At 38.5% G+C, this 19,789-nt stretch overlaps 1 protein-coding gene across 3 annotated transcripts in view; it reads left to right on the top strand.

Moving 5' to 3' along the window:
- The window catches only part of eif2ak4 (eukaryotic translation initiation factor 2 alpha kinase 4), a 37,864-nt gene that overhangs the window by 6,277 nt on the left and 11,798 nt on the right, over positions 1 to 19,789 (top strand). For 2 of the 3 annotated variants that reach the window (XM_088355131.1, XM_088355133.1), the window contains 28 exons: positions 919 to 1,076; positions 1,147 to 1,685; positions 2,327 to 2,442; positions 2,536 to 2,690; positions 4,866 to 5,299; positions 5,772 to 5,841; positions 5,913 to 6,002; positions 6,078 to 6,200; positions 6,282 to 6,386; positions 7,324 to 7,387; positions 7,465 to 7,544; positions 7,634 to 7,735; positions 7,807 to 7,857; positions 7,932 to 8,168; positions 9,556 to 9,631; positions 9,875 to 9,996; positions 10,267 to 10,316; positions 11,732 to 11,900; positions 12,494 to 12,610; positions 12,717 to 12,782; positions 12,856 to 13,026; positions 14,941 to 15,075; positions 15,248 to 15,355; positions 16,000 to 16,128; positions 18,514 to 18,600; positions 18,800 to 18,912; positions 18,995 to 19,050; positions 19,313 to 19,419. In XM_088355131.1, coding sequence (XP_088211257.1) covers positions 919 to 1,076; positions 1,147 to 1,685; positions 2,327 to 2,442; positions 2,536 to 2,690; positions 4,866 to 5,299; positions 5,772 to 5,841; positions 5,913 to 6,002; positions 6,078 to 6,200; positions 6,282 to 6,386; positions 7,324 to 7,387; positions 7,465 to 7,544; positions 7,634 to 7,735; positions 7,807 to 7,857; positions 7,932 to 8,168; positions 9,556 to 9,631; positions 9,875 to 9,996; positions 10,267 to 10,316; positions 11,732 to 11,900; positions 12,494 to 12,610; positions 12,717 to 12,782; positions 12,856 to 13,026; positions 14,941 to 15,075; positions 15,248 to 15,355; positions 16,000 to 16,128; positions 18,514 to 18,600; positions 18,800 to 18,912; positions 18,995 to 19,050; positions 19,313 to 19,419 — 3,830 coding nt within the window. The remainder of the gene's footprint in view (positions 1 to 918; positions 1,077 to 1,146; positions 1,686 to 2,326; positions 2,443 to 2,535; positions 2,691 to 4,865; positions 5,300 to 5,771; positions 5,842 to 5,912; positions 6,003 to 6,077; positions 6,201 to 6,281; positions 6,387 to 7,323; positions 7,388 to 7,464; positions 7,545 to 7,633; positions 7,736 to 7,806; positions 7,858 to 7,931; positions 8,169 to 9,555; positions 9,632 to 9,874; positions 9,997 to 10,266; positions 10,317 to 11,731; positions 11,901 to 12,493; positions 12,611 to 12,716; positions 12,783 to 12,855; positions 13,027 to 14,940; positions 15,076 to 15,247; positions 15,356 to 15,999; positions 16,129 to 18,513; positions 18,601 to 18,799; positions 18,913 to 18,994; positions 19,051 to 19,312; positions 19,420 to 19,789) is intronic. The other variant, XM_088355132.1, reaches the window with a different exon arrangement.

The raw sequence follows: 19,789 nt of genomic DNA, 5'->3' as shown, positions 1-19,789 counted from the left end.
TTCTTGTGCAAGTACAGCCCAATGGCAATGCCTTATCCACTTTAACAAACCAAAAATGGCTAATGCTTTTACTTTTAATGCTTTTACCTATGAAGCTCTAAGCATTCTTTAACTCACATGCTTTTAAGATTTAACTTTGCACTAATAATAAATGCAAAACATTAAAGATGGATAATTGCTCTGCTGATTGCTGAATATCAGTGTTTATTCAAAATTTAATTCACCCAATTTCAAACAATCCCTTGTATCAAGTCAAGTCACGTTTATTTGTATAGCCCTTAATCACAATGAGTCTCAAAGGGCTGCACAGACCACAGATTATTGCAAACCACGGACTATTATGACACCACCCCTTGATCTAAAACCTACATGAGGGCAAGGAAAAACTCAAAAACCTCAAGATGAAGAAAATGAAGAAACTTTGAGAAGGGAACGCACATGAGGTAATCCCGCTTCCAGGATGACCAGGCTGCAATGGATGTTGTAATGAAAATTAATACACAAATATTGTCAAAATAAAATATAGGTTATTCAAATAATATAGAATAGAAATGCGTTTTAAGCCTAGATTTAAACAGTTCCACTGAGGTTGCAGATCGAATCTCAGGGGGAAGAGCATCCCACATCACTGGGGCCCAAAAGGAGAAAGTCTCGAACCTGCGGATCTCTACTTTTCTGTTGTGATAACTTAAGACAATCTCTAAGCACTAATTTGTAAATATTTTTGCTTATTTGTCCTCATAGTATTCTTTATCTTTCTCTTTAGAGTCTTTATTGCATGTTTATCCTGGCATGCCATGTCTAAATCACGTTGAGTACAATGTTAACAACATTTGTATTAATTACAGTAAAGACAGTTAAATTCAAAAATAAAGTTTGCACATCCTTTTTTCAGTTTGGTTTGGTTTTATTATACAGGAGTGAGTGAACGACTCGGTCGCAGTGTGTACAACGGGTTTGAGGTGAACTCTGGGGATTTTGCTGTCATCTATGAGTGGTCCTTGCGCTGGAACAAGAAAATGGGCAAGTTCTTCACCAGTCAAGAGAAAGAAAAGATTGACAACTGTAAAAAGCAGGCGAGTACATGTACTTGATAACTTTGATAAAAGTCAGAGGTTTTCAACGATTGTTACTAATCCTTCAAAGATCCATGCGGCAGAAAATGAATTTAACTCTCTCCTGAGACTGGAGCACCCAAACCTGGTGCACTACCGGGCGCTGAACTCCAGAGAAAAGGAAGACTGCATCACGGTGAACATTTTGGTTGAGCATGTGGCCGGCAGCAACTTGAACCAACACCTCGTCAATAATTCTCCCGTCGCCCTGGACAAACTCTGCCATTACACAGCTCAGTTGCTGGCAGCGCTTGACTACCTGCACTCAAACTCTGTGGTCCATAAACATTTGGTGGCTTCCAGCGTGCTGGTGGACTCTGAAGGCAACGTTCGATTGACTGATTACAGCTTATCCAAGAGATTCTCCGATATTTGCAAGGAAGATGTTTTCGAGCAGGCGCATGTGCGTTTCTCAGAGGACACCGCCATGCCCTCTAAGACGGGCAAAAAGGGGGACGTGTGGAACTTGGGACTGATGCTGCTGGCTCTCAGTGAAGGGAAAGAAGTGAAAGAGTATCCTGTGACGGTGCCCTCCAACCTGCCTCCTGATTTCAAGGACTTCCTGCAAAAGTATGTATGGATTTACAGCAAGAAATAAACACTTGGTACAGTACATCTTTACTTTTAAGCTACTATAAAATGGAGGTAAGATTAGGCCTAAAAAAAAAAAAATCCAGCCTTACCTGACCCAGGCACATGTGTATTAAAGGCCGTCCAGCATGAGCCTGACCAATAAACTTGATTTGCATGACAGAGACTGAAGCAAATCCAAAATTTCACTTTTTATTTGTGAGGACTCAGGTGGAGGAGAGGTGATTTATGATAACAAATTAAAGCCTGTCTTTTGAACGAAATCTAAGTTCAATAAGACCGTATAAGCATATACATCTTCTATATTTCTGTGTCTGTAGACATTACATTAACCGATAATTTTCCAACATTGAAGCATTTTTTTTAAGTTTAAGAAAAATATCAAGCCTATTAAACACATAGTATAAAATATTCACGTAGCTACACAGTGAGTTTTGACGAGATAAAAGTCAGCGTAATGATTGATATGTTAGGCCTGCCCCGGGCTGAAATCCATGTCAGGCTTGATTTTTAGGTCTTACCTTTTGTGCTAGCCTACTTTGTAAGCGTGTGTAGGTTTCAACCAATGCTACTAGAATCAAGATTGTTGTGGGCAGAAATTTCTCAATTTGGCTTCATAGGTGCGTCTGCCTGAATGATGTCGACCGATGGACCACCCAACAGCTCTTGGACCACAACTTCCTTAAACCTCCATCACCTAAAATCCAGCCTCAGTTACAGGATAATAGCCCAGAAGGTGAACGTTAGAATATCAGATCCATCGTTGAAACTACCTTATGGTGCGACGTGTGTGATGTTGATATTTATCTACAAACAATTTTTTTTCCAGATCTCGCTGTGGACATTGCATCATCTGTCAACCCGCGTAGCCACATCCTTAATGCTCCATTCATTCCTGGAGTTCAAAGACAGTTTTCTCGTTATTCCAATGAATTTGAAGAACTTCAGCTTTTGGGGAAAGGAGCCTTTGGTGCTGTACTTAAGGTAGGATTTTTAAATGATTTTGTGTTTTCAATTTATCAAGGACCTATGCAATTGTTTCAACCAATGCTTTTTAAAACAATGTGTCCAATTAACATGAAAGAAAACAGATTAACTATAATTGAGATCTTGTTTCCATAAATATGAAAATTATCAGTGATGTTCGATGACAATTTTTTTTTTATCCTGGCCTATATTTGGGTAGTAATGGATACTAATAACAGGTACCGATGCATAAAAATTTCACACCTCTCCAAATACGGTTTGAAAGAAATCGAATCAAATACGAAGCCGTATATTCTTCAAAATTGCTGTAAAATAGTGTCTCTAATTACAAATTTCTAGTTTTTTATTTTAAAACAGCCATTAAAAGGAAGCAAATACTGACATCTGCAACTGTCACACAACTATGATAACTTAAAATAAGGCACGATATGTTGTATTGATACTCAGACATACCTAATTAATATTTTTGGAGGGGAAAAATACTAAAGCAAATTTGTAAATATTTTTGGGGAAAATTTTACCTAGACGGTGTTGATTGTTTTTTTTTTTTAAATAAAATATATATTTTCTAATTATTATTATTTGAAAATGTTTTATTTAATTACATACGTAATTATTCATTACAAAGGACAAAATAAATTGGCAAAAATGTACTTTTTTGACAGGCTAAATTCGAGGGCCGCATTTAACGACTATTTTGATAGCCGACTAGTCACGGACTATTGAAATAGTTGAAAAATCGGATAATTATTATTCTTTTTTCTTAATTTAGCATGAAGTTTATTTAAACAAGTGGCATATGATAGTGAAAAACAAAATAAATTGGTACAATGAAAAATATGTATTTTATTGAACCTATTGCTGATTCGTACAAAATAAAAAAACAGGCTCTGTGCACAGTAGACTCATAAATCCGAAAAGAAACCTTGATCCATTTTTAGGGACAGGAAAAAACATTAAATTAAAATAGAGTTTCTGTTTTTTCATCCCTGAAAACCAAGAACCGGCTCATTAGCAGCAGTAAAACAGTAAATAAAGAGATATTATGTGCATTTTGTGAAGTGATCAAATGCTTAATCTGTAACAAAAGTACTCAACGATTCTCAAAAGTTTGAAATTAAAGGGTTATAACAGCCGTTGTTTGTAATTTTTAACGTTTCAATAACTAACGTTCGTTATTTGGACATTCAACTTCAAACACATTTTACAGGCACAGTCTGGCATAACGCTCCAGATCTTCTCTATATTAGGAAATGTTCAATCCATGTCATCGAAACCATATTGCCTTGAATGTTACTAGAATCATCTTTTCGGACCTTGTTTCATTCATCTGTCCGATGTGCTGTCACTTTTAGTGTTCTTGTAGTACCTGGTTACTGCCATGATATGCAAGATTTGCTTTTGCAAACTTTGCAGGTAGCCTTTGTATTCATCTTATTCAGGCTAAACAGCGCTCAGACTTGATGTTTTGCTATACGATATTTGATATTGAAGCTGTCTTTTTTTCGATTTTAATGCTCAAGACAGAAATGCTATTGTGCATGAGCAACTCTCAGCATGGATTATATTTATGTAGATATGTCTCTGTTAGAAAAACGTGTCTGGCGACGGCAGTCAACAATGAAATTCCTTTAGACTATTTCTATCATCGACTTTTGTCGACAACTTGACTAATTTTTGCAACCCTACTAAATTCTTAAGATTTGGGTAGTTTCTAGTCCGAAGGTATGTAAATGACTAATCAATGAAGAAAATGGTTGCCAATTAATTTATAAATTGACCAGATGTTTATGTATGTGTGTGTCTATCTACCGCAGAGGTGGCTAGGGTCAGGAGCACACTCACATTTTTGTATTCTTGACTCTTTTTGGGAGATTGATTCAGAGGAGGGGATTCCCAGCCCCCTCGCTCAATCCAACCGATATGTCACAACACCTATCGTTAGGTGTCATTAGGTGACCAAACCCCCCAATTCCAACCCCTAATACCGAGTGGCAAGCAGGGCGGCAACGAGTACCAATGTTGTAAGGCGGAGGCTCGACCAGCGACTTCTCAGTCTTGGGGCGGGCGCCCTACCCCCCTGTAGACCAGCTGTTTATAAATCGATGAATAGTCACTTTATCGTGTCAATTTCATCTTGTGTACATCATTCTTCCCACCCCCCACTTTTAGGTTCAGAACAATCTCGATGGTTGCTATTATGCCGTGAAACAGATCCAGGTCAACCCCGCCAGCAAGCAATTCCGACGCATCAAAGGCGAAGTGACGCTGCTGTCACGTCTCAACCATGAGAACATCGTGCGCTACTACAACGCGTGGATCGAAAAGCGCGAAATGCCCGTCTCGGGGCTATCGAGTAACACGGATAGTTCAGAGCCTATGAGTACGGCTGATAAGCAACCCATTGGGAAACCTTTGTCACGGGTCAACGAGCTGGGTCTCATTGACAGCGTGGAGGATGTTGCCCCGCCTCCTGCTTTGTCCAGTTCGGTGGAGTGGTCCACATCTATCGAGAGGTCTTCGAGCGCCAAATGCGGTCGACACCAGTCAAGTGATGAAGAAGATGACGACGATGAAGATGATGATGTTTTTGGCGCTTCATTTTTGTGAGTTCCTGTTTTACGTCCGACATTTACTGGAAAAGGAAAACTTAATTACTGTATTTATTGGTGTATAATATAACGCACATTTTGTTTTTTACCTAAAAAAGAACTCAACATTTCGGTTCTTTGGTATAAACACGGTATATTGTTTGTTACCTTATTTGCGCAATGATTGAATATCGCTAACCACTAGAACAAAAACATTTTGGAATGCAGGAGGAAACCGGAGTGCTCGGGTGGTGTGGATATTTTTGGTGTTCTTTGTAATGACAGGAATATTTATCAAAAGCATACATCAAGTATTCTCCTACACATGAAACACCCAGTAAAACAGAATAACAGCCCTCACCACACACACACACACACACACACACACACACACACACCTCAAACTTGGTCAGATAACGGGATTTTTTTTTAATGGATTATGCTTGCCTCCCAAACCCATCATTACTTTTGTATTTCTTCCATTCAGGCCATCAGATGACTCCATCAGCGATGTCATTTTTGAAAATGGTGACGATAGCATAGATGAGATGTCACAGGTTTGGTTTCCTTCCTTAACTTCACTTGTATCTTATCAAAGTGTGTTTCACCAGTGTCGTATCCTTTGCAGGGTGAGCCAAGCAAAAGGCGTTTCAGCCAAACACATGCAAGTGGGGACGCTGATCGTCCCTTTGTAGCAGTGCATTACTTGTTCATACAAGTGAGTGCCTACTTAGTTGTGAAAAGTACCACTAGATGTCACTCCACAACTTGAAACATTCTGGTTTCTGTGCAGATGGAATACTGTGAAAGAAGCACTTTGCGTGACACTATTGACCAAGGTCTCCATCAGGACCAGAATCGGCTCTGGAGGCTCTTCAGGGAAATCCTAGATGGTCTTTCTTACATCCATGAACAGGTTTTTATTGCGTCTTTGAAAATTGTTAACAACAAACACGTATTTGTTTATATTTTAATAATGATTCAACTCCTTCCTCAGGGAATGATTCACAGGGATCTGAAACCAGTCAACATCTTCCTTGACTCCCAAGATCATGTGAAAATTGGGGATTTTGGCTTGGCTACCGACCATCCAGCCACTGTGGTATTTAAGCTGTAAACTACATTGCACATTTGTACAGCTCTGCGCTTCAGTAAATTGCAATATCTTTGCATCCTCATTTTTATTACAATCAATGGGACTTGAACAACAAAATTCAGCTACTTACGAACAGTGATGTGTGTTAAACTGTTATTGGGAGTTGCTGAGTTGTTGTACCTTTCTCCTGAATATCTCCAGTCTCCAATGATTCATACTACCATTTTTTAACGTTAGGTTGTAATATTACGTCTTCGCTATAAAAATAACAGTCAAATATGAACAAATCCACAACTTAGATCAACGTGAATCATCTTTCTGGGTTATATCCAAATTAACTCAATTTCAGAGAAAATGCCCTATTTTTCAGAACTTGTTTCTTCTATACAACCCAATTTTTAATTGCTATTTGAAAAAAACCCATACAATTTTAAAAAGTTGTTAAAAACAGGAAAAATGTACATGATTTGAGGGCTTTTAAAACAATTGACCACATTAAAATACATTTTGGGTGCCTTTAAAAGAAAATGCCCCATGTTTTTTATACTGTATTTTCAAGAGAATATCTGCTGTTTTGATTAAAACTTGCACAAATTTAATTTAGTACAGGCTAACTAATTTTATGGAATTGATGTTATGGGACGAAACAAAGTAATTTTTTGAGTGTTTCTGGAAAAAGATAAGGGTCAAAGTTACCCAAACTGTCAATAAGTTTAATTTTGATCCAAATTGTGTTGTTCTTGATTCAACCATTCTCATTATATCTAAATAGTCATCCAATCGTTGCACAGCCAGAATTTTACAGAGCATGTGCTAAAATCCAATACAAGACTGAGTAATAGGAATATACTAAAATTCAAACAGTACAATTTTGGTCTGAACATTTATTGTACTAAGACCAAATTATTGTTTTTTTTATGAATAAGTGCTATCTCTTGCCCAGGCTGCTGGAAAATTTGAAGTTGAAGAAAGTGGCTCTGCAGCGCTGCAAAAGCTGGACCCAGCAGGTGCAAAACTTTTTTTTGTAACTGTTTTATGTATGCTCAACTACATCTATTTTATCTTGCTTTTTCTTAAATTTTAGGAAACCTTACTGGAATGGTTGGTACAGCTCTTTATGTTAGTCCAGAAGTTCAAGGAAATACCAAAGCTACCTACAATCAAGTAAGAGCTTTTTTCCACCCACATTTTTTAATGACAAGTTTGATTTTGGACCAGTTAGATTTCATAAAAATATTGGATTCTCCCTTTAGAAAGTTGACCTGTTCAGCCTCGGTATCATCCTTTTCGAGATGACTTACCGGCCAATGATTACTGGTGCTGAGCGCATTTCTGTCTTGAGCCTGCTTCGTGTGGTAAGTTGCAAACCAGAAATTTATCACAGGAACTCGTTTGGGTCATTTGCCCATCTCATCTTATTTTGCAGGAGGCCATTCAGTTTCCTGACGACTACAATAAATACGAGCAAGGAACGCAGGTAAACGTTTGCATTATAATAAAAAACACAAAATTTTTGTTGTGACCGTGTTACGCTTGTATCTGTCATGTCAGAGGAAGGTGATCGAGTGGCTTCTGAAGCATGATCCTGCGTTGCGGCCTACTGCCCAGGAGCTTCTCAAGAGTGAACTGCTACCTCCGCCCCAGATGGAGGAGTCTGAACTGCATGAAGTGTTGCAGCACACGATGGCCAATATCAATTGCAAAGCTTACCGTAGTATGGTGGCCCAGTTGTTTGCTCAGATCAATCCGCCAGTCATGGATTTCACCTACGATATTGACCTTCACAAGGTATGACAGGGACTTTTTCTCAGATATTTTTTAAAGGTTTCATTGGCAATTTTGCAAACCTATGTGAAAGAAGTTTAGAAAAAGTGCTTTCATAAAAATTAGGATGAGTAAGTACCATACAAGATTTCACTATCCAGTCTACAACTGAGTTTGAATGCATCAATACTGAAAGCATTGTCTTAATGCAATCTGTTATCGGTCCAAAAACCCAGGAATATATTGTTGTATTTAGTGTTTTCTCTAATTCTGTCCTGAGATTATGTTTTAGAGCTTTAAGATTTACAGCATGACAGTCTTTCTGTTAATTTGTAAGATAATTTTATCTGCTTACATTTTTTGTCTTACTGTATTTTTTTAAAATTGACCCATCTAAAGAGCATATTAAAGACAACTCAGATTTGTTTTCTTATCGCCTTTATTTAACAACGTAGTATAAAAGAAACTATAATCATTTGATTTATTACTCCCGCCACTTAATCTATGTTCGAATTGAATGTCTTCTTTTCAATGGCCTAAATTTGAAAAAAATATAGATATTCGATTAATCATTGATTTGGGAATAAATTATTATGAATTGTTTCCAAGAACGGCGGCGCAGTGGTTAGCGCAGGTGCGGCACAGTTCTGAGGTCATGAGATCAAACCTTCCTGTGTGGAGTTTGTATGTTTTCCCTGTGCTTGTGTGGGTTTCTTCCGGGCACTCCAGTGTCCTCCCACATTCCAAAAACATGCATGTCAGGTTAATTGGCCGGTCCAAATTGTCCCTAAGTGTGATTGAGCAAGTGAGTTGTCTGTCTCTGTGTGCCCTGCGACTGGCCGGCAACCAGTTCAGGGTATCCCCTGCCCACTGCCCGAGGATAGCTGGGATGGGCTCCAGCACTCCACGACCCTACTGAGAATAAACGGTGCAGATGATGGGTCGATGGATGGATACTCACTTATGGATTAAACTCGAGTTGATCAAGGGGATTAATTCTGATATTCAACCCGATTCTGGTTCATACCAGGCTTTTGTCTGCTACACTTCTGGCTGTTTTATAAAATTCAAATAATTTAATATACTTTTTAATTTTTGAAGGACTTTAAAACGTTCTTTAAATATTTTATTTATTTAGTTGAAGGTGCTGGTAGTGTAGGAACTTGACATTATTACTAGAAATGTTTGCAAATTAAATAATTCTCCTTTTATCTGTTTGGACAAAAGTGGTAACAAACATCCCATACAAAAAGGATTTGACAGCCTATTTGATCATGTTCCCCAATCTCTGCCTTTAGATGTCACTGTGGCTTAGTGATGCACTGCAGTAAGCCCACTCAATTTGCTTTGCAAAGGCATGTTAACGCTTGTCTTCTGATTCTTAACAGAGGTTGTTTATGTCCCCCTCCAGGGCAGCTTCAGCGTCAGCAGTGCCAAATTGCAGCAGTATGTGTATGAGACAATCACCAGGATATTCAAGAAGCACAGTGAGTTTGGAAGGCTTGCGCAAACCTCTGAGACTCAGACATCTGCTCCATCCAATGTTTTTGCGTTAACAATAAATGTACTGTTCTAAAGAGCAAGAGTTGACACAGGTGTCCTTGTTGATCTGCATTTGTACTAACTACTTATTACCTCCAGCTGTACTTATTTCTATTCTTTGTTGGTGTTTGGTTTGTTGCGTGTATAACAGGGTCAGGTTTTCATGTTATTCCATGCATACTCATCAGGTGCAGTACGCCTGCAGACCCCACTGCTTCTTCCCAAACACAGGAAGCTCTTTGAAGGCAGTGAGATGGCCTGCTTCATGGACCACAGTGGAATGCTGGTGACGCTCCCTTACAACCTTCGCGTGAGTGTTTTAAGCTTTATACAACTGTGCAGTGCCAGTTGTGCATCTCTACACTACAAAGGGATAATTTTTCTATTACTCTGACCCCCACAATTAGTGAGAAAAAACTTGATAGATTCATGCAAGATTATGTCCCAATCTCATTCACAATATGATTGTTTTTGACAAATGAGTTCATTTGAAATGTCTTTATGCAGCATTTTTCATATATAATGAAACTCAAAGTACTACAGAAAAAAATAAACATCTACTGCTCTCATATCATCGTAGATGGCGTTTGCAAGATATGTCGCCCGGAACAACATAACTCATTTGAAGAGGTAAATATTTGGTTCGGAGAGGGCAAGCTGTTTATATTGCCCCATTTTTTTTCTTTTTGCAAAAATAACTTTCGACTAAAATACCAAGGGCAAAATAACCCCCTGAGCAGGAGGGAAAACGGGTTGCTTAAACGCCTCTTACTTTTTAATTGTAAACAACTTTCCTTTTAATACTTTGGTCAATGATGAGATTTTTTGGGTGGTTCTAAACAAGAATAATCAAATATAGTATAGAGTCATCCCAGAGTAAGGCACATTTGAATACCACTATAACAAATTACTTTCTATTTGATGTATTGCTTAGAAATGTCAGAATTTAGTCCAAGGTGACTGGGAAACTGAGACGGACAAACTTTACTATGCCAAGTTCCCACCAGATATTTAGACAAGAAAGCTTCAGCACATGTTGTACCCAATCCTCTGGACTTGCAACATTTTTATCAAAGCTTTGAAGATGCTGTTTGAGGAATGAGGTTCAGCTTCTAGGTGGTAGTCTCCTCTGCATCTTCCTCACCACCTTTTTGTCCTGAACTATAATATTTAATCTTGGGGTTTACTTTTTTTTTAATTTGACCTCTACCTCTAGTTAGCTTACAAAATCCAGAAATCATGGCAACAATGAGGAAAAAAGAGACCTGAGATTTTTTCTCTGTTTTAACTTTGCGGTGGGATGCAACGGGAATCAAATCCGGGTCATGGCCATGAGAGCACCCAATCCTAACCACTGTACTACCTGTGGTGTAGATGACATCCAAAAAGGCAGTAAAATTTCTCTCAATAGATGACATATTACAATGACAAGCCTCGTAAGTGACAAATTTATTGGCATTGTAACATGTCAAATGCACAACGAAATTAACATTCGTCTCTGGTACTGTGAGTAGCAATAGTGTAATAATGCGATAAAACCTGATGCTTTTTTGTCAATCTCTTGGTCCAGTGGTAACGATTTGGCGCTCTCACTGCCGCGACACGGGTTCCAATCCCCCTTTGCGTTTAATGTTATATGCATGTGTTCAGCAATGTTTTTCTACTGATCAGTCGGTAAAACCTCGTGTGTATTGCGCATCCAAACTTTTTGCAATCTTTTAGGTAAAAAGAAATGTAAGCTACACACCAGATATGTGTAATTTTAACATTGTGCAGGACATACTTAGTACCTAGTAGTTAATATTTTGTTCGGAAGGAAGTACATACTGATTTTTTACTTTAATCCTGCCAAACCATGAATTATTAGGGCTGTGTTTATTTTTTTATTTTTAGTGATCCTTATTTTGTCTGAAGAATCCCATATTTAACCATAACTCGTTTCAGTGTCCGACCACAACATTTGGTGTCCACATTGTCCGATTATTAATTTTTGCCAATTTTTTCGAGTAAAACAGACATGTGTTAATGGTCTCCTCTTTTCTAAGGTACAGCATTGATCGTGTGTTCCGACCCAAGAAGCTGGACCGCTCTCACCCAAGAGAGCTTCTGGAGTGCGCCTTTGACATCATCACACCTGTTACCAACAGTCTGCTTCCAGATGCCGAGACAATTTACACCATCTCTGAAATAGTCCAGGAATTCCCTGCCCTTCAGGTTTTTTTACTCATAGAATACTTGAAATTGCTTCATTGTTTCGTGTCTCAACAGAACATTTTGTTGACTGGTTTGACATATCCTCGTCCTGTCCAGCCAATGCCGTCACTTCATATCAACCTGCATTGTTTGTTTTCTTTCTCCCATAATCGCCCCACATGCATTCCACACATTCCAAGCTGTTGATGAAGTCTGACAGATTTACACCATGTTTATTATATACACCCTAAATCAGTTTGCCACTGCTTACTCCACTTCCTCCCCTCCCTCCCTCTAAAATCCATTTCCTGTCCGCACTTCCCCGTGCAGCCCGTTCTGACAGGAATGACTCTTGAACCTAATCAACCCAGGTTAAGCCCTGAGGGTATTCAACTCTTCCCAAAAGATTTTAAATGATATATGAGTTGAAATGTAAAAAATAGGCTTTATATATATATATATATATATATATATATATATATATATAACACCTATAAATAAAGGTTTCCTATGCAAACTTTAAAACAGATCTTCCTCCAAGCCATCTGAAATTATTCTTGCAGTTGCACTGTCTTTGTTAGAAATGTATTTTTTTTTTCCCTCCACATTTCCAGGAACGGAATTACAACATCTACCTGAACCACACTAGCTTGCTGAAGGCCATCCTTCTTCATAGTGGAATCCCAGAGGACAAACTAAACCAGGCCTCCAAGATACTTTGTGAGGCAATGGTCAGTAACCATCTCACATGAATAACACATGTCCACATGATGCGTGCGGATCAGGTTATGCGCCGGTGTTTGTTGAATCCAGTGTTTCGGTTTGGGTTTTCCCTAGAGTGAAAAGCTGACCAAACGTGAGGTGGAAGCAAAATTCTGCAATTTTTCACTGTCTACTAAAAGCGTACGTGCCTACCAGATGTTTCAGTCAAGTAACATCACAGCAGGATCTTTAAGAGTCGTCTTTGTTCATGTAGTTGCAGGTTTTGTACAAGTACATAGAACAGAAAGGGACTCTAAAACAAGTGGCACCATTGCTGACTTTGCTTACCAAGCAGAAGACTGCAGTCATGCAACTGGCCAAGCAGGGTCTCAAGGACCTGGAGGAGGTCACGATGCTACTTCAACGACTCGGAGTAAAACTGCAAGTAAGGGTGTATTTTTGCAAATCGATCATTATACACAATGGCTATCAAAAGTCTGCAAACCCTGATTCAGATTTTGTGAATCGAACTAAATATCAAAAATTGTCTATATTGTCCCCCACTCCCGCTTTTAATTTGATCTGTAATCTGTGAAAGCGGATTGAATAATTTTGACGTGGTTGCAAAAGTGTGTGCATGTAATCGAGATGTGAATGTTCAGAGTTAACTAACCACGATCTTGCGCACACGCGTACCACAATTCAAAGAGCTTCAATTGCCCCAAATAAAGTTCAGCTGTTTCTTTCTGACTTATAAGCCTTCAAGCAGAATCTTGAATTTTTTGGGGAGAACAGACTGCTATTAGGATGTGTTCTTAATTTTGTTCACCATGACGGCATGATGTCACTACCGCCACATTTCACTGGTGGAATGGTGTTCTTTTGATGGGGAGCATTTTTAATTGTGCCAATCGGAAACCGTCACAACCTCATTTATAAGAGGGGTGTGCGCATTGTGCAACCATATTTTCTTAGTCCTGATGTTTTACTTTCCCTTTGGAGAAAATTTAAATGGTTCTGTTTCACGTGTCTCAGGAGACATTTAAAAAAGAAAATGAATATCGTATCTACCGGACTATAAGGCGCACCCTAAAACTCCAAATTGGTTAGAAATGTTTACGTGTACCTTAGCTGGTGCATACCAATTTATTATCATATTTGCGCAATTCTCGATCAGTCATATTTAACACTGACCAAACTTTCATTACAATGGTGGCAACGGGGATCAAACCCAGGTAATGATGGTGAAACCGCGATGGCACCATAACATTATTTTTAGTCACGGTACCAGACTAAAATGTTGGAAATGAGAATAAAGAACGTATTGTGAAATCAGCCTAAAATGTTGTCTCCCATTTACTTAGCTAAGACTTAACATTTTAGGTGACAAACATTGTTAAATACGTGCAGCCGTGACTTTATATTTTTTAAGTCGACCAAATTACTTTCCACAATGCCATTCTCTTCATCCATTCCATCCACCCATTATCTGCACTGCTTATCCTAAATATGATGGCGGGGATGCCAGAGCCCATCTGGGCTGTCTTTGCATTGGGCAGGGGACACCCTGAACTGGTTGCCAGGCAGTCGCAGGGAACACAGAGACAAACAACCACCCTCTTATTCACAACTAGGGACAATTTGGACCGGCCAATGATAATTAACCTGTCATGCATGTTTTTTGGAATTTGGGAAGAAACCAGAGTGCCCTTGCAAGCACGAGGAAGGCTCGTAGCTGATTTGATCCCATGACCTCAGAACTGTGCCGCGGACGGCCTAACCACTTAGTCGCCTCCATTCTCTCCATTTGTTTCAAAATCTCCTGCTTTTCGTAATGACTGTGAGTTGGCGATGCAATACTTTATTTCAGTGGTCCCCGGTTTAATGTCTGACAATATTCTTGCGGCCCAGCCCAGAAATATCAACAACGTGGTACCATGACTAACAATAGTGTGATGATGACAAAACGTAATGCCTTTTTATGTCTTATCTGTATTCCTAATAGTCTAGTGGATAGGATCCAGCGCTTTCACCACCGTGATCCAGGTTCGATCCCTGTGGCTTTCAATTTTTGCTATATTGATCAGCAATATATTTCGACTGATCAATCAATGCACGAACACGGTACTCATTTATTTTTTGTGCAACCTTAGACCTTACTGCAATCTTAATTCTATGGAAATTACAGTCAGATGCTCTTTATATATAAAAATAATATCTAGGTGTGCTCCATATCATTCGATGTGCCTTATAGTGCGGAAAACGCTTTATGTAAGTTTACATATTGTCTTTTCCTCTTAGAAATGTATATCCTTTAAGTTTCTGATCTCATTAGATGCAAATCTGTTTTCCCCTACAGGTGGTAGTAAATTTAGGGTTAGTGTACAAAGTGCAGCACCATTCAGGCATCATCTTCCAGTTTGTGGCCTTCATCAGGAAGCGCAAACGAATTGTGCCCGAGATACTGGCTGCTGGGGGACGCTACGACCATCTGGTAATTTAGAAAAACAATGATGAAATAATATTTTTAAGGTCCTTGAATTATAATTTTTATGAGAAATATTTGCTCAACTAGTTTAAACGTTTTAACTCAAGAGTTTCTATTTAAAAATGTATCAGACTTTATGTAGTTATTAAGGCTTTCATGATCAAATTTCTGTTGCTAGATTCTGGAATTTCGAGGCCCCGCCTCCACGGTGCCAGTGCCCTCAGCAGTTGGTGCCAGTGTGGCGTTGGACAAAGTGTGTGCTGTTGTGGCGAGCATGGAAGATCCGGTGAGATATATGCACACACCTGCAGCTCATAATAGATAATATAAATGGCGGACGGGATTCATTATTAATGGCTCCTTATCAAAGACTCCCAAAAGCAATTTGATAACAATTTTCATGAACACTATTATTTGGATCCAGGGGTTTCCAATTCTAATACAGTATCAATGTTGCGGTCCGGAATATTCTCCAATGATATTATCTGATCTGATAGCAACAGAAATTCCCTCTTTTTTTGTCTTGTTTTATAACCGAACTGAACACAACGCCGTTTGAAATAAGTTGGTATTCTGGTAGAAATCCAGCAACTTCTCATCTAAATTGTTGGGTTTACCTATATCAATATTGGATCTTGACACTCCTATTTGTAACAAACTAATAATTTATATTATTAGTATTTAAATATGTATTTCTCATTCAAGGCACTCCCTCGGGTGTCTATCCTAAGCCATCTTTTATTCACTCCTTATCTACTTCTCCTTTAATATTGTTGAGCATTGCTTCATTGTGACTTGTTTTGAATCTCTGACACTCAAATGGAGCTTAAATTCTGCTTTTCATGTATGTCATCTGTGTCTCCTGACATGCATGCGCCTAAATGTAGTTTCCACTATGTAATACGGTCTTACCTGTATTTCTTTACTTAGCCATCAGTAAGCACTTGTGATGTCCTTGTGGTCCCTGTGGGACAATCATCCATGTCCAGAGCCATTAGTGTTGTCCAGAAGCTGTGGAACAGCGGTGTCTCTTCAGATATTGCCTATGACGTCTCACAGGTTTGTGTCAATCTATTGCTTTTGTTTACCGGTTATTGTGACTTTTTTTCAAACGAGGGGTGTTGAGGAAACAGAAAACTGTCTGTATTAATTTTACATTTGAATGCATTTCGTCATGTTGCCTGCTAGGGGTCACTTAAAGGCTGAGATTAATGTTGAAGAAAATACATTAGTTTTAGCTAAGCTCCAGATTCCAGTCCTAGTTTGGCAACTTTACTTGATAAGATCTCAATGCTATTTGCAAGGAATTCCACCCCCCGTGTCTTGCTGATAAGAATTAGCAATAACATTTTTGTCCAGCTTATTGGGGTCTTATCAGCCTCACACAGACAATGTCAGCAGCATATATCAATTGGAGTTTGTAGGGAAGCTCCCATAAAAATTCCTAATGACCCAAAAGGTTTACTGACTCAACAGATTTGCTGAATCAAAACACAAAAGCCACAAAGATGTAGGCATTGTATTTTTTAACCACGCTCTTTTACATACAGTTGCTTCTCTACTCGGGGCCCATTTAAAATAATTGTTATTTTCTTAGTTGGAAATGGACTTAAATTGCACACATATTTGCAAGTCACTGAATATTATATGCATTCATTGTGTGTTAACAATGCAATTAAAGAGCATTATAAATTCTTGTCAGTAAGAAACGCTTCTCTCTTTTTGCTTTCTGGTTTGCAAGAACCCAAACTCTTAGTATTTTACAATATTTCAGTCTTCTCTCCATTGAAGTTCAAGCTCTCTGAAGAATTTGGGTTTACCCTTTACAAACGAGCAAATTGTAATTCCGCCAAACAAATATTTTCCCCCTGACTACTGCTCCTTCATATATGTGTCACAGCAGATCTTTGTGTTTCAGAAGCATACATAACTGTGTTGGATTATGATACGTTTATGTGATAGGTAAAAAACATGTCAATTGGACAAAAAACGACAACAAGAGGCTTGCTGACACTTTCCCTTTCCTTTTGCAAAAGTGACAAGTCCAAGCAGCCTACACAGATGTAAACCCTTGCATTGTTTGGTGGCTGCACACCCCCCCAAATCCTTTATTTTAATGTTCCACATCTGACAGTGTTTACTTTTTAGTTCCTTTGTACTGACACGGAATGTAAGTGGCCACCCTCTCTGACTCAAAGCCCCCAGAAGCAAATTAGGAAGCGTCGGTTTTTGGCTGGGAAACAAGCAGCCCTCTCTAATTGTCAATGGTGTTTGTGCGGTTTGAGCTGATTACATGTGCGGCCCAGCTCCCAAATAAGTGGTGAGACTTTGAGAACAGCTTATTCAGATTAGGATTTGGTTTTCCTCCATCACATGGACAAGTTTTGCTGGGGCACCTGAAACTCACTTCCAGGTCGCCTAAGCCAAATAAGGCTTCTGATAAGGCTGGGGAGAGCATGAGTTGTAAAATTTAGTTCACATAAGGACATGTTCCAAACAGAAGTAGTGTAGGTTTTTAAATTTGTGCTGGTTGCACAACTCATCATGAACTCGCACATTTCCATTATATATATCAATCATTTATTGTTTTTACATTATAATATTTTGACACATTTTCATATTTTTACCTTTGTTTTTTTCAATACAAAAAGAGAAGCCTTACTATCTCGTTTTACTTTTGTATAATGACAATAAAGACCATTCTATTGAAAGACATTAATTAAAATTAAATAGGGACTGGTTGAGAAGATCAGATATAGCATATAATGAGCGATTTTATGTTGGTCATAGCCTACTTCTAACACTGTAAAATGAACTTAATTTTTAAAAAGTAAAAAAAATACTGAGTCATAGACATATCCACTGCTTGCACATTGCACAAGCCCCAAATGGGTCATTTAATACAAAATACCCTCTTCAAAATGTGATGAGTTGTTTGGGTAGGAGGTTTTACATTTTGTTAAAAACATTTCAATAATTTACCAAGCACACCAAAATCGATGTTTTTTTGTTTTTATACATAAACCTAAATAATATTTAATCTTGATTTTTGAATTAAACAAGCAATGATCCACTTCATGAGGCAAAGTTGGTTGTTCTTTAAGTATCCAAAAAGCTGTACTGTAAAATAAACAGAATTTTGTGTGTTTATGTGTGGATTACAAATTGTCTAACAGGTGGTGGCTTAGACATTGGTAGCTTAAAAGAAACGAAAAACGAAAAGTGCAAAGTGGTTTACGTAAAAAAACCTCAACTAAATTGCCTTGTATTAAAAAAAATAACATTAAATCATGTTTTTAATAATCCTCCAAGTTTGGTGATTTATTACGAAATAAATATAGAATGGATCGAACTACTGGATAAGTTCAAATGTGATAATTTAAGTGTTTTAAGGTGTAAATAACATTACAAGTCAAACTAAAATCAAGCTATTGTATGTTTTAGTCTCAAGAAACAATGATGGATCACTGCCGAGTTGCTGGCATCACATGCCTGGCCTTGGTGTCAGACAAAGAGGGTAACTACGTGAAGGTAACAATTTAATCTTATTGCAACTGACAAAAATATCAACGTCTGCTCAATGCACTACACCTTAATGGTCTTACCTAAGCATCATTACGTCAATACAAATATATGTGACTCCAGACAGAAAGCATCTGCTTTTTAGTTTTTAAACATGATGCTTGCATTCCAATCAAGCACATCTTTATATCGTTGAATCGTTTCTCAGGTCAAATCCTTAGAGAAGGACAGACAGTCCGAGAAAAGAGTTCCCGAGTCGGAATTGGTAGAACACATCATTCAGAAGTTTCGGACCAAATACTTGGAGGAAAGATACATCAGGTAAAATGATTTTCCTCTGGCAGAAAGTGTTGCTTTCATTTCTGGGAAGCGTGATTACAATTTGTTCCTTGTGCTCCTGCAGGGAAATATCTGAAAGCACTGGCCAAAACCCGAAAGGCTCCCAGCTTAACGCCACAGGTACACGCCCAGTGTTTACACACTATGCTGATGTGAAGCGTTAGTGCTCTTGACATGTTCAACAGTTGCAACTTTGTTTCCCTTCAGTTACTAAAGTGAAATGTGAGAGTCTATTGATTTGATGGTTTAAAGTGTTGGATCTCTCACCCACAATCTCCTCAGCTAGCAATGATACAATATAATCATTGTGTTTTTGGTTTGTTTTAAACTGCCAAATATTTTGCTCCTAAAAAATAAATAACCTGTCCCCTATTATTGTCAGCAGGATCTTCTGAGCAACACAGCAGCAGTTGCAGCATAAACATGAACGTTAATGTCATCAGTTCGGAGAAAGTGTCTGCCAGTGCAAGACGCCGCTTTGAGACTCAGGTAATCAATCACTTCAATGCCACGTTTCTGAGGACGTTTTGCTGCAGCCTTTCAAAAAAAAAATGGGGTGCTTGATATTTAATCAAAAGTCCTGTCAATCCCTACATACAGACGCTCCCCTACTTACAACCATTCGACTTGCGAAAAACAATAGATATAAACATTTTTCGGGGATGTCCAAAAATATTATCATCATATATTAGATTTTGCATTGTGTGCACCTTTTTCCGACTACATGGCAGTACTGTAGTGCTTCTTTCCGACGATACCGGCGTGTGGCGCTATGAGACTTCACCCAGCATCCAGCCCGAAGAAGAAATCCGCTTTCTCTTCCTAGTTCGTGTGTAAACATTCTATACTGTATGTCTAG

Source organism: Urocampus carinirostris, chromosome 15, assembly GCF_059441175.1.
Source record: "Urocampus carinirostris isolate Australia breed hairy pipefish chromosome 15, RoL_Ucar_1.0, whole genome shotgun sequence".
NCBI lineage: Eukaryota > Metazoa > Chordata > Actinopteri > Syngnathiformes > Syngnathidae > Urocampus > Urocampus carinirostris.
The sequence above is the reverse complement of the archived record's forward strand: the minus strand, read 5'-3'. Positions and strand labels throughout refer to the sequence as shown.